We start from the raw sequence: 15,881 nt of genomic DNA on the forward strand, positions 1-15,881 counted from the left end.
TTTTTTTTTCAAGACAGGGTTTTCCTGTGTAGTCCTAACTGTCCTGGAACTCAGTCTATAGACCAGGCTGGCCTTGAACTCAGAGACTTGCCTGCCTCTGCCTCCCAAGTGCTGTGCTTAAAGGTGTACACCACCAGCCAGCTATTTTTAATTTCTAAGTTATTTATCTAAGCAAGTTTCTGTGAGAATATGTACTGATGAGGCCAGAACAATCATATCATCCAGGAGCCAGAGTCACAATCAACTGGGAGCTGCCTGATGTGGGTGCTGGGAATCTAACTCACGTCCTCTGTAAGAGCAGTGCGCACTCTTAACCGCTGAGCCACCGCTCCAGCCACTATTATTAGCAATTGTTATTGTTACTAAGAGAGCTATTTTAGGTGTGGGACATGACAATTATCCTCAAATCTGAGTCAGGAAGATGATGCACTTGAGGTCAGCCTGGGGGTGACATAGACTGCTTTTCAAAATATGTAAGTAAGTACTTTAGATGGCGATTCTAAATAAATTAGCTTATTCTTCCTCCTCCTTCCTCCCTGTGCTTGGCACTGGACCAGGCTTCCATGCCCGCCAGGCTACACTCTCGGCACTTATGGAAACTGTTTCTCTGGGAAACGAACCAGAGGACTTTGTTTGGAGTTTTGGTTTTCCTGCACAGACTCACCTGAAACTTTCTCCTTAAGGCCCGAGTCATGACTGGAGTTAGTCCAGTTCCCGTTTCCATATTTTCTTTATTGGTAAGGGGTGTCCCACCTGGACTCCTGGAGAGGCATGAGGGAGATCAGAGCTGTGTTTTATTCCCGCTTCTCAAATTGACTTAGAAGTGTAAGGATAAGAGACTGTTACCTTTCTACATCCACTCTCCGAAGCAGCTTCCGAAGATCAATTTGGCTTTTGCCAGGAGTACTGAGAACAAAGACATGAAAATTAAAACTTTCCGGATTTAAGTTAGAGTTTATTTAGGGCATGGCGGTGTATGTCTTTAAGGTTATTACTTGGGAGGCAGAGGCAGGTGAATCCCTGTGAGTTCAAGGCCAGCCTGGTCTACCAAGTGAGTTCCAGATCAGTCAGGGCTATGTAGTAAGACCCTATCTTAAAAAAAAAAGGGGGAACAGATGCAGCCTGTCATGCAGAAAAGGAATGGCAGCAGGTACACAGCATAAGGGATCTGGTTAAACTGTACCCACAGTCAGGAATCGGAGAAAGGGGGATTAAATTTAAAACAAAGAACTGTGTGTGTGTACACTTGTGCCACAGTTTCCATGTGGAGGCAAGAGAATGACTCTTAGATTTGGTCTCCCATGTGCCACATGGGTCTCAGGGACTGAACTCAGGTCTTCCGGCATGGCAGCATATGCTTTTATTTGCCACACCATCTCACCAGCCCCGAAACAGGAAGTTTGGAAACTGTTGGTCTGTCTGTTTAAACAGGGTGTCCTCTAGCTCAGGCTGACCCTGACCCCACTATTGTAGCTGATGATGATTTTGAACTCCTGATCATCCTGTCTCCACTGCCCAAGTGTTGAGATAATAGTCATGCACCATCACACCTGGCTTAAAAAAAAAAAAAATCTTTGTTAATATTTCATTTTGCCCCAAGTTCTTTATTAAATCACTGGTATGTCTTGTATTAGACAACTTCTTGGGTTGGCAATAAAGAAGTGTATGCTCAGAAAAATCGAAAGACAAAAAGAAAAACCAAACAACAAAAACAACAACAAAATCATCCAATACCTGTCTCTTCCAAAGTCATCGGTAGCTGTTGAGAAGTTGGGAGTTAAATGAATTACACAGATCTATGAGTTTTGTTTTTCTCTTTAATTTTTGTTGTAAGCTTCAATTTTTCTATAGTGAGCATATGTAATTTTAAAAGTTAAAACTGTAGCCGGGTGTAGTGGTGCATACTTTCAGTCAAAGCACAGCAGAGGCAGGTAGAGTTCTGTGAGTTCGAGGCCAGCCTGGTTAACATATCGAGTTCCTGGACAGCGAGAGCCACATAGTGAAACCCTGTCTCAAGACAAACAAACAACAGCACAAAACACAAAGTCAGAAATGGGCCAAAAGGTGAGATGTTTTAGTGGATAAAGCCGCCTTGCAGTGTAAGCCTGACAACCAGCGTGTGATCCCTCAGAATGCATGTAAGTGTGAAAGGAGAGAGCCAAGTCCACAACCTTGTCTTCTCACCTCCATACAAGGCGCTGATATGGATACAAGGTCCCCTACCCCCAGCAGACACAAACAATAATAAATCATATTTAATTTTTTAAAAAAGCAATCCCCCCTCCCCAGCATTTTAGGTAGTAGTGGAGTATAACAATGTACAATTCCTTACATTAAGACATTCTTAACTCGTGTTGCTGACACCTTGCAGTTAGGCTTCAGGGTGACGCGCTGCAGGTCAGAGATAGTAACTAGTGGCGTCCGTTCCTCAGGTGGCGACGGCACAATCTTTATCACAAAATGAGACATCAAAGGCACATATTAAAATACCATTCTAATGTACACACACCAAAACAGCAAATATTTGACTGCCAAAGTTTAAATGTTCCATGACTCAAGTTAGTTTTTATTTCAAAGGTTCAAAGGCTCAAAGGCTCCTCTTCACACTTCCTCAAATCTCCCAGATTTTACTAGGTAGGATTCTATGAGTTAGGTCAGACTGGCATGAAGCTTACAGTGATGTGGCCTCAACTTCAAAGCAACCCTCCTGCCTCCGTAAGTGCCAAGACGACAGGCGGGAGGCACCACACCTATCTAGTACGCTGTTATCTACAGAATGTCTCATGTAGCCCAGGCTGGCGTTTTGACTCCCAATGTACTCAAGGGTGACTCTGAAAGCCTGATTCTCTGCTACCACCTCCCAAATGCTAGGATCATTTGTGCACGCCATTGTGTCCATCATAAATGTGAGATGTGTTTGGTTGGATATGATACATGTGTGTACATGGTCTTTTTTGTGTATGTGTGTGCAAATGTGTGCGTGGAGGCTGGGGTTAATGTCAGGCATGTTCATTCTCATTCACTGTCATATCAAGACAGGGTCTTTTGCTGAACCGAAAGCTCTGGGGATCTGACTGTCCCCACCTCTTCAGTGTTAGAAGTATGAGGGTCAGAGCTCTGAACGCAGGGCCTCATGCTTTTGTGACAAGCACTGCACCAACTGAGACATCTCCTCAGCTTGTTTGTTCTTGTTTTGTTTTAGTATTTAAGACTGAACCCAGGGCCTCATGCATATTAGGCAAATGCTCTGTCATTCAACTGTATACCCAGCCCCCACAGAATGGTTACATCCATAATAAGGTTTACCATATTTCCCACAAAGGAGCACCCAGGTTAAAAAAGGAAGATGCCAGGCATGGACGTTCTGTTTCTCTAACACTTGCGAGGTTTGGGTATGGTATATTTAAGGATTTGAAGCTGGCCTCGGTGAAGAAGCAAGATCTTACTTCAGAAAAACACACTTGGGAGCTTGGGAGATAGTTTAGCTGGTGCAGTGTTTACAGTTGAAGGATGAGACCTTGAGCTCAGTCTGTGTGAAGAGCTAGGTGTGGCAGTGCACATCTGCAGGCCTAGCCCTGGGGAGGTAGAGTTAGGAGGAGCCCTGCGGCTTGCAGCTTGGCTTTCGTGGCTGAACCAGGGAGTTTCAGGCTCAGTGAGACACCACCACAAAAAGTCAGATAGGATGCCGGGTATGAGGGCCCATGCCCTGAATCCCAGCACTCCAGAAGCAGAGGCAGATGGATTTCTGAAAGATTGAGGCCAGCTTGGTCTATAAAGTGAGTCCAGGACAGCCAGGGCTTGTTATGCAGAGAAACCTTATCTCAGAAAAAAGAGAAAGAAAAAAGAAAAAAAAAAAAAAAGGTCTGGTAGATGCCAGGCATGTTGACACTCAACCATTAATTGCATCACTAGAGTAGCAGAAGCAGTCGGATTTCTGTAAGTTCAAGGCCAGCCTAGTCTACAGAATAAGTTCCAGGATAGCCAGGGCTACATAGAGAGACTGTCTCAAAGTAAAAAAGATAAATAAGTAAGTAAATAAAAAAATAAATAAAAGTAAGGTGGAAAGTAATAAAGTAAGATGCATTAAATTAACCTCTAGCCTGGGGCTGGAAAGTTGGCTCAGTAGTTAAGGGCACTGACTGCATTTCCAAAAGACCCAGGTTCAATTCCCAGCACCCACATGGCAACTTGCAACTGTCTGTAACTCCAAGAAACTTGCAACTGTAACTTCAAGATCTGTCAGTCTGGAAGTATATCTCTGTAACTGTAAGATCTGATGTCTCACATAGACAGGCTGGCAAAATACCAATGCAGATAAAATGAAGGTAAATTAAAAACATTAAAAAACAAAACAAACACCTCTGGCCTACACACATACACCCTGACCCCCAAAAAGAAAGCCATGCATGCTTATTGACATCTTACCTTTTTCCGTTCTTCAATACTCTGTGTCTTTTTTAATTTTACAGTAAGTAGATCTTTAACTGTTATATGCATGGGTCCATCTTTCTTTAACGGTTCAACCTTAAAAAAACATGAAGAGGTTAGAATTAAAATTGGGATCAGAGCCTATAATCCCAGTGGGCAGATTGGTGTGAGTTTGAGGCCAGCCTGATCTACAAAACAAGTCCAGGACAGCCAGGGCTATACAGAGAATCCCTGTCTAGAAAAAAATGAACGAACGAACGAACGAACGAACGAACGAACGAACTAACTAACTAACTAACTAACTAACTAGGATCAGGATATCTACTGAAATCCAAACACAAGTTTATTTTTTCTTTCTTTCTTCTTTCTTTCTTTCTTTCTTTCTTTCTTTCTTTCTTTCTTTCTTTCTTTTTAATTCTTTTGTTTCCTGCATGGTTTGTGTCCTCAGGCATAGTCCACAGAACTCTAAGAAGTCACAGGACTATGCAGGCACAGACTTGAAGCCCAGCTTCTTCTCCAACACTTTGGAAAGGGACTGTTCAGCATGGGGCAGGGCCCTAGACTCCCCTACACCAGGGTATCCACATTGGAACCAAGTGAGTTGAAAAGTAACTTGCTATTGTTATTTGTTCATTTATTTATTTATTTTTATTTTTGCTTTTCCCTAACCATCGTTTTTTAGATAGGGTATTACTATGTAGTCTTGGCTGTCTAAATGTAGCTGAACCATGAAACTTCAGGCTCGTATATACATGTATGTATGTATGTACGTACGTATGTATGTATGTATATATGGTAGACTACAATCCAAGCTCTTCAAAAGCTGAAGCAAAAGACAAGTTTTATAGGCTAACTTGTGCTACATTCTGAGTTCTAGGACAGTCTGGGCTACATATCAAGATCCTGTCTCAGAGAATAACTAAACAAAAACTGCCAACAGCAAAAACCTAAAGCAAAACAAAGGAACAACAATAAGAAAACCCCAATAATTACACCACCGTGGTGACATACACCTGTGATGCCAGCTACTCAAAGGCTAAAGTAGAAGGATTGCTTGGGCCTACCAGTTGAAGAAGAGCTTAGGCAACATGAGACTATATTTAAAAACACCCCCCCCAAAAAAAAAAAAAACAACCAAAACCAACAAAAACTTACAAATGAAATCAGAATAATTAACAAAATAAGTTATAGAATCAGAACAAAATAGAGCCTTTTGTATCTAGGCCTTTGGCCATATAGTCCTGTATTACACTCTAACTAAAACACATTGTTATTGATTATCTCTTACCTGAAGTGCTTTAGTAGGACCAGATTTTCTGAGCAGCAAAGGTGCGAGGGGTGGTGGAGGTGGAGGAGGAGGAGGAGGTGGAGGCGGAGGCAGAGGCGGGGGCAGATGACTGGCTGGCTGTGGTAGCGTGGATGGAAGTGCAGTCTGAGATTCTCCATGGGTTGTTGGAACACAGCCAGGCACATTTGTAAGTTTATCACTCATGCAACACGTGTGACAACAGCTTGAACAAGAATTTTCTGAAATGGTCTGGAAAATACCATGTTTGAAGAATGAACAATAGATTAATTTGGCAGTGTGTGTGTGTGTGTGGGGGGGGGGGGTTGCTTCATTTTTTGTTTTTTATTTTTGTTTTTTTTAAGACAGGGTCTTACACTGTAGCTTAGGCTGGTGTTGGAGGTTGGACTGATGCGTGTTACTGTCCCCCAAGATCTGGTTATACCTATCCTTGGCTTGTAAACCTAAGATGTGCCTGATTGGTTGATTAAATGGCCTATACCTGCGCAGGGCAGAATGGAGTAGGCGTGGCTAAGGTTCCCAGGCTTGGAGAGGACAGGAGAATCATAGGGAATAGATGGATGGGAAGAGAGGAGGATGGAGGATGCCAGGATGGGTTAGTGTGGAGAAAAAAACCAAGTGGGCTGAGAGGAAGGACTCCAATAATGGCGTGAAAAGGCCCAGATGAAGAAGAGAAGCAAGTACCATGGGATTATGAATGCAAGGTAGATCAGACGAGGAGAATTAAGGTGGCTGGCACCGGATGGGGGCTGGGAGATGGATGGTGAGGTTATTGAGGCAGGATACCTTATTTACCTTGCCCAGACTGACGTATATAAGGCAATTATAAAACCTAACAGATGTCTCTGTCTTATTATTTGCGATTGCGGGTTAAATAATACTGCCGTGATAATCTTAGGGCCAATAATAAACATATAGCCCAACACTCATTTTTTTTAAATTTACAACAACAGGCTGGCCTTAAACTAAAGGCAAACTATTTCCTCAGCCTCCTGGGTATTAGGATTACAGGGATACACACCACTCCCAACAATAACAAATTTACTTCAATAATTCGAACGTTCATTGGGCTACAGAAAAGGCTCGGCAACTTGCAGCTCTTGCAGAGGACTGGATTTGGTTCCCACAGCACATGGGCAGCTCACAAGTGCCTAACTCCAGTACCAAGAAATGACACCCTCTTCTGGCTATCTACTCACCCCAACCACACCTAGGCTTTGTTTTTGGTAGTTCTTGTTTCCAGTTGTGACGGTCACACCCAGGGCCTTGTGCATTTTAGTACACTGCTGTACCAATGGACCAAAGCCCCACTCAAGGATGTGCATGTAGAGAAATATAAGTATGTATATATGTGTGTTATAATTTGTACGTATATTCCTATATATAACAAGAGGCATCATTTTTATATATGTATATCTCATAAAGATACTTCCATTGACTTAAGTATTTAGTTAGCTGATTAGCTATTTTGAGATGAGGATCTTGCTAATTAGCCAGCCCAACCTTGAACTCCAAGTGTCAGGGTCTTCTTGCTTCAGTTTCCCTACTAGATGGGATTATAGTCACATATCATTATGCCCAACTGAAAAAATATCACATTATGTGTTTTTAACTCTACATGAAGCATCCTGTAGAATCCTAACACCATGTCTTTCTATAGTCCTGTATTTATTTAGTGGCGTGTTCTTTCCGTTCGCATTTTTGAGACGGCCTCATCCTCTGGTTCATTCTGTAGACCAGGCGGGGCACCCCTCACGCATCACCATGCACTGCCACACCTGATGAAAAGTGCTGACGCTGGGCGCGGCCGAGTCTTAGTATCCCCTGATTCTTTTGCCGCTCTTTGCCAGGCTGGGGATTGAACACACGGTGCTGTGTGTGCTAGGCAAACAGACTACCAGTGCGCTGCACCCCCAGGCTCATAAATGTATTTGCACACTCATCCCCCTTTAGTACTTATTATTTGCAAACTCTCCCTTCCCTCACACTGGGGATTGAACTTGGAGCCCACACAGCAGACAAACACTTTACCATTAAATTATATCCCTAGCTAAAACTAAGTTTCGTGAGACAAGGTGTCATGTGTCCCAGGCTGGCCTCAGACTTCCCATGTTGCTGAGGATGGCCTTTACCCCCTAAATGCTGAGATGATGGGTGCACACCACATGGCTGCTCGCGTGGTACGAGGGCCTCCTGCACACTAATGAGCGCTCTACCCGCTGAGCCCGTCCCTGGCTACCTTCTGCTAAAAACCAACGAACAAACAAACAAATGTGTTAAAGATGTGTTCATTTTATATTGTGTAGGTATTCCCGCCTGTCTGTCTGTGCACCATGTGGGTGTAGATGCCTGCAGAACTCAGCAGAGAATATCAGAGTCCCCAGAATTAGAGTTACAGGCAGTAATGAGCTGCCCAGTGTGAGTGCTGTGAAATAAACCTGGGTCCTCCCCAAGGGCAGCAGGTGCTCTTAACCACAGAGCCATCTCTCCATTCCCCCGAGCCCATCTGAAAATTTTGATGGCCATTGCCTCCCACCATGGCTTGTAAAGGTTTCATTAGTTTATACTCTTCTCAAAAATGTAAGGACACATTTATTTTTCTAAACCTTTTAGGTTTTGTTTTGCCAATCTGATTAAATTCACCGTTGTCCATTGAAATTCCTTTTATACTTCTATTTTGTTTGTGTGGCCTAGACCATTAACTGTTCCCAATGTGCGTGTGAAAAAAGCTTTGAATTTTACTTATGCGGATGTTTGCGTGTGCACACGTGAGTGCAGACGCCTGTGGAAGCTAGAGGGGTTGGATCCCTTGAAGCTGGAGTTACAGGCAGTTGTAAGACTCCCATTGTAGGTGCCGGGGACCAAGCCTGATCCTCTGCAAGAGCAGTGCACTCTCTTAACTGGGCAGCCAGCTCTCCAGTGCACCCCACTGTAGTTTTGCCTTCCTCCTTTGCAAAAGGAACTTTTTTTTGCCTGACATTTGAGGTAATAATGGAATTTACAGCCAGAATATTTTCCTATTGTAATGGTATTTTCAGATAAAACCTCTGGATTTGTTGGTTTGGCAAAACCGACCTTCAGTGTTTCTTGGAGCTTGCATAATTCACTTTTCAAAACACAACATTGTTGTTTTAGACTGTGAAGTTCTCTGTGGTAGACGCGGGATGGGAAGATGGCATCTTTCAATGCTTCGAAACTCTGAAATTCACAAATAAACAAGCCTGAGTCTAATGAGCAATATGATAAAGAAAGTGGTGTCACCCAGGTCTTACATATGCAAAGACAGGTGTAATCTCACAGATTAATCTTATTCAGGCTTAGCCTCAGGAGTGTGTCAAGCAAAAGAATACAAATACTAAGCATGGCACAACAAAAGCAGAAACTAGATTGCTGAGAACTCTATACCTGGGCTATGCAGCTCTGGCAGAAACTGTATATGTACCATGCTCTATTTGTCCAAAGGCTTATTATATCTTTGAGGTTGGGAAATTTGAAGTTCCAAGAAGGTCTTAGCCAGCTTCTGCTTTGGAGTACATCTGCTGAAGAAGTAACCACTCTGTGTGAAGAGACATCAAACAAAACAAATAAAAATCCATAGGTCTTGGCTGGGCATGGTGGTGCACACTTGGAAAGCAGAGACAGGAGGACGGACATAGGTTCAAGGCAAGCTTGTTCAACATAGTGAGTTCCAGGTCAGTCAGAACAATATCATAAGACTCTGCCTCAAAAAAGAAGGAAAGGCCATCCCTGCTCTCAAGTCATACTTATAAAGCTGGGTGGAACTTCCTGTGAGTCCTAGAACAACCAAGGCTATATAGTGAGACTCTCTCAAAAAAACCCAAAACATTTCCCCTTCCCCCTCCAAAACCCAACCCAGGTCAGAGAAACAGCCTCCAATAAGTAATTAGACGTTCTATTTACTTTAAATTCAATTAATTATTTTTGTATGCTGAGCATACATTCTAGCAGTGAGCTATACCTATCATAAATAGCCGGTTTACAGTGTGACTCAGGATTGGGGTCTGACTGACTGAGCAGTGGGGTGACAGGAAACATGAACTATGATGCCCAGCAACAATTTTAGCATAAGCAAATTTCAAACTTTACATGGGACATACTTAAAATAAAAACGATTTATTTGGGGGATGAAATTCAAATTTGACTGCACGATCTATGCGATCATTGGCTGAACTGGTATCTCTATACAGATGAGATCTAGTATTTTCTGTCTTCTCCATTACACTGTATACCTTTCTGGCGTGGGTGGTGGAGGGGGAGGTGTCAGTAACTTAGGCTGGAGTTGAGAGGCTTCTTTCTTCTTAAATAATCGTTTGGCTTTGGCTCTTAGCTTTCTTCTTCGCTGTTTGAACTGGGGCATGATTTCTGTAAAGAAAAATTTGAAGTTAAAGAATGTTTATTTTATGTATATGGGTGTTCTGCCTGTGCGTGTGTCTGTCTCTGCACCATTTGCACGCCTAGTGCCTGAGTTGGCCAGAAGAAGGCATCATAGCCTCTGAAACTGGAGTTACAGATAGTTGTGACCTGCTGGGAATTGAACTCAAGTCCTCTAGAAGAACAGCTAGTATTCTCATCTGCAGAGTTATTTCTCCAGCACCTAAAATGCATGTTTTATTAAAAAAATAATGTATACATACAGAAAATGTATAAATCTTCAGTGTACAGTTCAATGACTTATGATATAGAAACTTCATATATCTCTGAATACACCATCTTGGTTATTGCAAGTTTATTTCAAGGTTTGGTTTTGTTTTTCTTCTTCTCCAACCTTGGTCAAGAAATAAATTGTATCTGTGGGCATGGCAGTAGGTACCTGAAAACTCAGCATTGGGGGTTGTGTTTTGAGGCAGAAAGACCATTGTGGATTGGAGAACATCTTAAGATACAAATATAAGTGATCCTGTCTCCAAAACATCTAAAAACCTGGGTATAGTGTACATAGCTGCACTTAACATTTGGAAGGTGGAAGCAAGTAGAAAAGGATTCAAGGATAGCCTCACCTACCTAATGAGTTCAAGGCCAACCTGAGTACATGAGACCCTGTCTACCAAAAAAACAACCCAAACCAAAAACCAGAATTCTAGATCACTTCAAATGGAAGAAAAGGTAAACTCAGATTTAAAATGTCCCTGGAGACCTTTTTCTTTTGATTTTACACTACTTTCTCACTTTGCTTTTGTTGTTTTCATTCATGAAGTCAAATGAAATTCTCTTTATTCTCTGCAATATTCTCTTTCTCGGCTGGAGACCAAACCTAGGGCTTTGTACTTGTCTAGGCAAAAGCTCTGCTACTGAGCTAATCCCCCCTCCCTTTTAAAGACAAGATCCTATGCATCCCAGGCTGGCCTTCGAACTCCCTATACAACTAAGAAAGACTCCTGCCTCTTCCTTGATTGCTGGTGCTAAAGGCTGGCAATATCACATTGGGTTTATGCAGGGCTGGGGATCCAACTGGAGAGCCACGATGAGGCTTCCTGCATGTGAGGAAGACACTTTCCCAACTGACCACAGTACTTAACCCCTATAAAAGAAAATAACAGTAGTAGATTGATATTAAAAAGATAGGTTTGTGATTCAGCAACATATAATGGGAATCTACTATGATAGGCAGATGTCATAGTGGGAGGGATCATTTATTAAATGCCCCTTAAGTGTAGGGTGGTGGGGGTTGGTCTACAAATGCTAAATTCTGAGCCCCAAGATCTAGTTGTAGTCCAGAGGAGTGCTTTCTCAGAAGCACTGATCTTTGCTGTGTAAACTTTGTTTCCCAAACATCTCTGATTGGTTAATAAAAAACACTGGACAGCCTGTAACTGGGCAGAAGAGAAGTAGGTGGAGCTTCAGTTCTTGGGCTTGATGGTCTCAGGTAGGGACCATGAGGCCTGGGGAGATGAGAGGAGAAAGAAGGAGAAGAACATGTTGAGAAAGAATATCGCCTGATGGAGCAGATCTAGCCCATATAGGATGACATATTGGCAAGTAACTTGGGGAGTGCAGCTGGGAGGTAATCAAACTAGCTTACAAAATAGGCTTAACTCATACCTACCCAATTATTGTGCCTAAAGGCTGTTTTAAAAAAAATATCAGCAGGTCTCTGTCTCAATTATTGGGGAACTATCTGGGTCATAGAAAAGCCCTCTAGAATTAATAAGTATTCAACAGCAGTGGGTACATTCTAGTTTTCCTCTGTTAGTCTTCAACTTCCTCAAATGTTTTATCCCAGACAAGGAAGATTTTAGTCCCAGTTTTATACAAAATTAAGCTGAGGGTTAGATTAGAGATCTGCCTAATGTTATATAATAAAGCATAAAAATGAAGACCTGTAAGACCTCAGAGACCATGACTTTGTCTGGGAGACTATGGGGCAGTAGTAACTTACACAGGCCGTATACAGCCACCCAACGTCAAAGACTTGTTTTAAGACAGTTATTTTGAAGCACTTAAAATATTAATTAGTATGTTTATATTTTAATATATATCCTTTTTCTGAGAAAGTAAAAAGTCTGGGTTAGTTTGGTCTGAAGCTCCTAAAGGGCTTTTCTGGTTTTAGCTGTTGATACTGGAGGAACAAAGATGTTACTCAAGCAGCAGAGATGAAAATGGTCTGCCTCGGGCCAGGGATTCAAACTTAGAGCGACACACTTAAAGACCTAGGTGGTGGTGTACAGCTTGGGAAACAGAGGCAGGTTATCTCTGGTAGTTCAAGGCCAGGCTGGTCTAATTGCTCCTTCCAAGCCAGATGTTGCTACATAGTGGGACCCTGTGCCTGATAAACAAACACTCATTTTACTTCTGTTCACTTGGTAACCTTTTGGCACTTGGTATTTGCATACACTTGCTCAGCTCTCAGATTATCAGAACACCTCCTCACTTCCCTCTACAGGTTATAAAAACTGTGACGTAGCCTGGTACCAAAGTGTCTTTTCAGGCTAACCCTCAAAGGCTAACAGTGAAGTGAAAGCATTTTATTGGATTAACTGTCAGTCAAATTTATAAGATGCATTTTAAATTTAACATTTATTTATAATTTATTTACTTATATTTTTTATTTGAATTGGTTGATGTGAGGACATTTAAAAAAAAAGACATTTAGTTATTATGTATACAGTATTGTGCCTGCATGCTAGAAGAGAGCACCAGATCTCACTGTAGATGGTTGTGAGCCACCATGTAGTTGCTGGGAATTGAACTCAGGATCTCTGGAAGAGCAAACAGTGCTCTTAACCTCTGAGCCATCTCTCTGGACCCACATTTTTTTTTTTTTTTTTTGAGAGAGAAGATCTTATTATGAAGCTCAGGATGGTCTGGAACAAAAGATCTCCCTGCCTCAGCCTCCTGGATGCTAGGATTATCGGCACAGAAGGCATACAAAATCAGGACTGGCCTCAAACTAGATGCACCCCGAGATGACTCCTGATCTTTCTGCCTCCATCTTTCACGTGCTAAGGTTACAGTTGTGTGACTGCTCACCTACCTACCTTTTAGTTACCTATTTCCTTAGCTGTACAAAACACCACACATTGCATGTTTTCCTCAATAAAGAAGGTGTAGTCTCTTAGCACAGCCTGTGAGAGCTGTCAAAGCAATGGCCCCTCCCCCAGCAGTCCTGAGGGACCACTGCAGGAGCTGTCCACAGTGGGCTGCATCTTCTTTTCCACCTCATCCCGAGGCCATCCTGAGATACCATGTGTCTATTGCAGTACCCTCTCTCCAGCCTCCCAAGCAGCTTCCCAGCGATGGTGCCTTAGCCAAAGCTGCCTGTGGCCAGGAAACTCTTCCTGTGCTAAGCCATGGGGCTGAGGCAGGGAGAAGGGTGAAAAAAAGCCAACAATCCCTGATCTCGGAAGGGTTTTCAAGATCAATCCCTGAGTTCCCCAAGCTCAGGACTTGAAACCCTACCAATCTGCCCCTCTCCCCCTAAGAAATCCTATATGAGCCCTACCCTTTGTTCAATTCCCTGCTGGCCCAGAGGCAGCCACCCCTGGATTCGTCCCTCCAAACCCTGGATTCATCCCTCCAATAGATCTCTTTTATGAGATTTGTTGCCTGGTGTGACTCCCTTATTGGAAGAAGCCAACACGTAATGAAGTGAAGATGGGAAGAAGCAAAGAAGGGAGTGGGGCTGAGGCTCCTGAGCTTTTCTGCTCAGCTGGGAATGCCCTCCCCTGGGAGCTGCAACACCTCTGCTAAGGAGGCTTTCTCTCAGAGCTGTATGGTCCCTGGGCTTCCTAGAATACCCTTCTACCTGAGCAGGAAGGCCAACTAAAGGAATAAAAGATACTATCATTTCCCAGTATTAGCCAGCAACGGTTCTCTTTTACTTAAGGAATATCCTCTAAGACTAACACAATTGCAGGACAATATCTTTTGGTAGCGGGGCTTTTAGTTATTCAAACCAAATCATATCTTTATGGTTAAAGAGTGGATCAAAACATTTTCAAGTATGAAGATTTAAGGGCATGGTGACATGTGCCTTTAATCCCAGCACTTGGGAGGCAGAGGCAGGTGGATCTGGTCTACAGAGTGCGTTCAGGACAGCCAAGGCTACAGAGAAACCCTTTCTTGGAAAAAAAAAAAAAGAGAGAGAGAGAGAAAAAATTAAAATGAAAAATAAAAGAACAAGAATTACATTGGCTGACAGCTGTTTGTAGTGTGCTGACCTTACATACAAGAGACCACAAGTTCAATCTACAGTACAGTACCACATCAATTGGCATTTTGGTACACAGGCCTGGAACCCAAGAACTCCAGAGGGGGATAAGGGATAAAGGATAACTCTGGCTCAGGGTCATCCTTGCTCCATTCAATTTTTTGCCAATCTGGGTTACACACGCCTTTGTCTCAGAACAATAATTAGTCTTCTGCATGAGTTGACACTTCTTTTAAAACTCCACCAGTTATATGAAAAGTTCTTTGGCCAGGAGCACTTCTAAAGCTGTTGCCCCAGCGGAAATGACAGTTGCCATTTCATCACCAACGTTCTAACACACACACATTTTTTTTTATTTTATTTTTTTACATATCCACCTAAATAGCCTCTGGTCAATTCAACGTCCATTACCAATTCAGTTGGTTCACCTTGAATACTGTAGCAGGCTACTGTCATTTTCCCATAGTTAATTTTGTTTTATGTTTTTTTGTTTGTTTGTTTTTTGTATTGCCCCCCCCGGGGGGGCTCTTTATCGTACCTTTCTCGTGTCACCCAGCACACTACTAGACATATAGCAAAAAGGGTATACTTTTGGCTGTCCTAGACTCGCTTTGCAGACCAGGCTGACCTCGAACTCCCCAGCTTTCTGCCACTGCCTCCCCGAGAGCTGGGACTACAGGCATGCACCACCGCGCCCGGCTATCAAATCGACGTCGGAAGTAAGCGCCGCATCAAAGAACGTTGTAAAACGAACTGTCAAGAAAACATTCCTCCACAAACAGCGCTGAGAACCGCGGGGGAGAGCACCTGGTTAAATACACAGCCCGACTCGGTTCATTTGGGCGGATTACTGGCACCGGTCCCCGGCGGACAGACGAGCCGACGCCGCCAGTCGCTGGGCCCACTTGGAGAAGCAAAGAGTTACGGAAAAGACCGGGCAGAAGGCAGTCGCCCTACAGCGTACATTGCAGAGCGCAGTAGAGAAACGCGGCCCGAGCGTTGCCCGCGGAGGTCCTGTCCGCCGCAGACCTTCCCCTTTCTGCGCCATCCCTCGCCTCTGTCCGGCGTAGGAGCCCACCCCCTTCCCGCTGAGAACCGGCCGTCCGCAGTCCGAGCGACGGAAGGCCAGGTAACAAAGGAAAAAAAAAATCGTCCTTGCACTTACTAGCGTAAGAGCCTGGGGGCTAGACGAAGTTCGGGCCCGAGTCTCTTCCACGCCGCAAAGATAAATTCAAAATTAAATCCTGGCCGAGGAGCAACCAATCGTAGACGTGCTCTCTGCAGGGTTCGTTGTCCTGAAGGGATCCAAGCGCAACCTGGATTGCGATTGGCCAAGAGCTCATCACATCCTGGCCAATCGGAACTGAGGCGCTTCCTGTATGAATAAGGGAAGGCGGGCGAGAAGGGGCGGGGAAGCCGCAGAGAAAAGAAGGTGTGTCCGTCGCCTAGGCCGGCGGTGGAAGCTTTCACGTCATTGGC

The 15,881-nt window shown here is 43.5% G+C and overlaps 1 protein-coding gene and 1 non-coding gene across 2 annotated transcripts in view; both read right to left on the bottom strand.

Annotated features, from left to right (window-relative positions):
- The window catches only part of Prr11 (proline rich 11), a 22,544-nt gene extending 6,917 nt beyond the window's left edge, over positions 1-15,627 (bottom strand). The window contains exons 1-9 of the mRNA XM_055619582.1: positions 15,568-15,627; positions 9,985-10,117; positions 9,140-9,290; positions 8,810-8,932; positions 5,717-5,965; positions 4,426-4,524; positions 2,333-2,448; positions 847-906; positions 665-761 (exon numbers count right to left, since the gene is read on the bottom strand). Coding sequence (XP_055475557.1) covers positions 665-761; positions 847-906; positions 2,333-2,448; positions 4,426-4,524; positions 5,717-5,965; positions 8,810-8,932; positions 9,140-9,290; positions 9,985-10,112 — 1,023 coding nt within the window. The 5' untranslated portion in view covers positions 10,113-10,117; positions 15,568-15,627. The remainder of the gene's footprint in view (positions 1-664; positions 762-846; positions 907-2,332; positions 2,449-4,425; positions 4,525-5,716; positions 5,966-8,809; positions 8,933-9,139; positions 9,291-9,984; positions 10,118-15,567) is intronic.
- LOC129686612 (small nucleolar RNA SNORA73 family) lies at positions 4,847-5,018 on the bottom strand. The gene has a single exon (XR_008721665.1). It is a non-coding gene; the product is annotated as a small nucleolar RNA SNORA73 family (small nucleolar RNA).
- Positions 15,628-15,881: the final 254 nt, after the last annotated feature.

The sequence above is a fragment of the Psammomys obesus genome, unplaced genomic scaffold (genome assembly GCF_907164565.1).
Source record: "Psammomys obesus unplaced genomic scaffold, mPsaObe1.curated_primary_1811, whole genome shotgun sequence".
Classification (NCBI taxonomy): domain Eukaryota; kingdom Metazoa; phylum Chordata; class Mammalia; order Rodentia; family Muridae; genus Psammomys; species Psammomys obesus.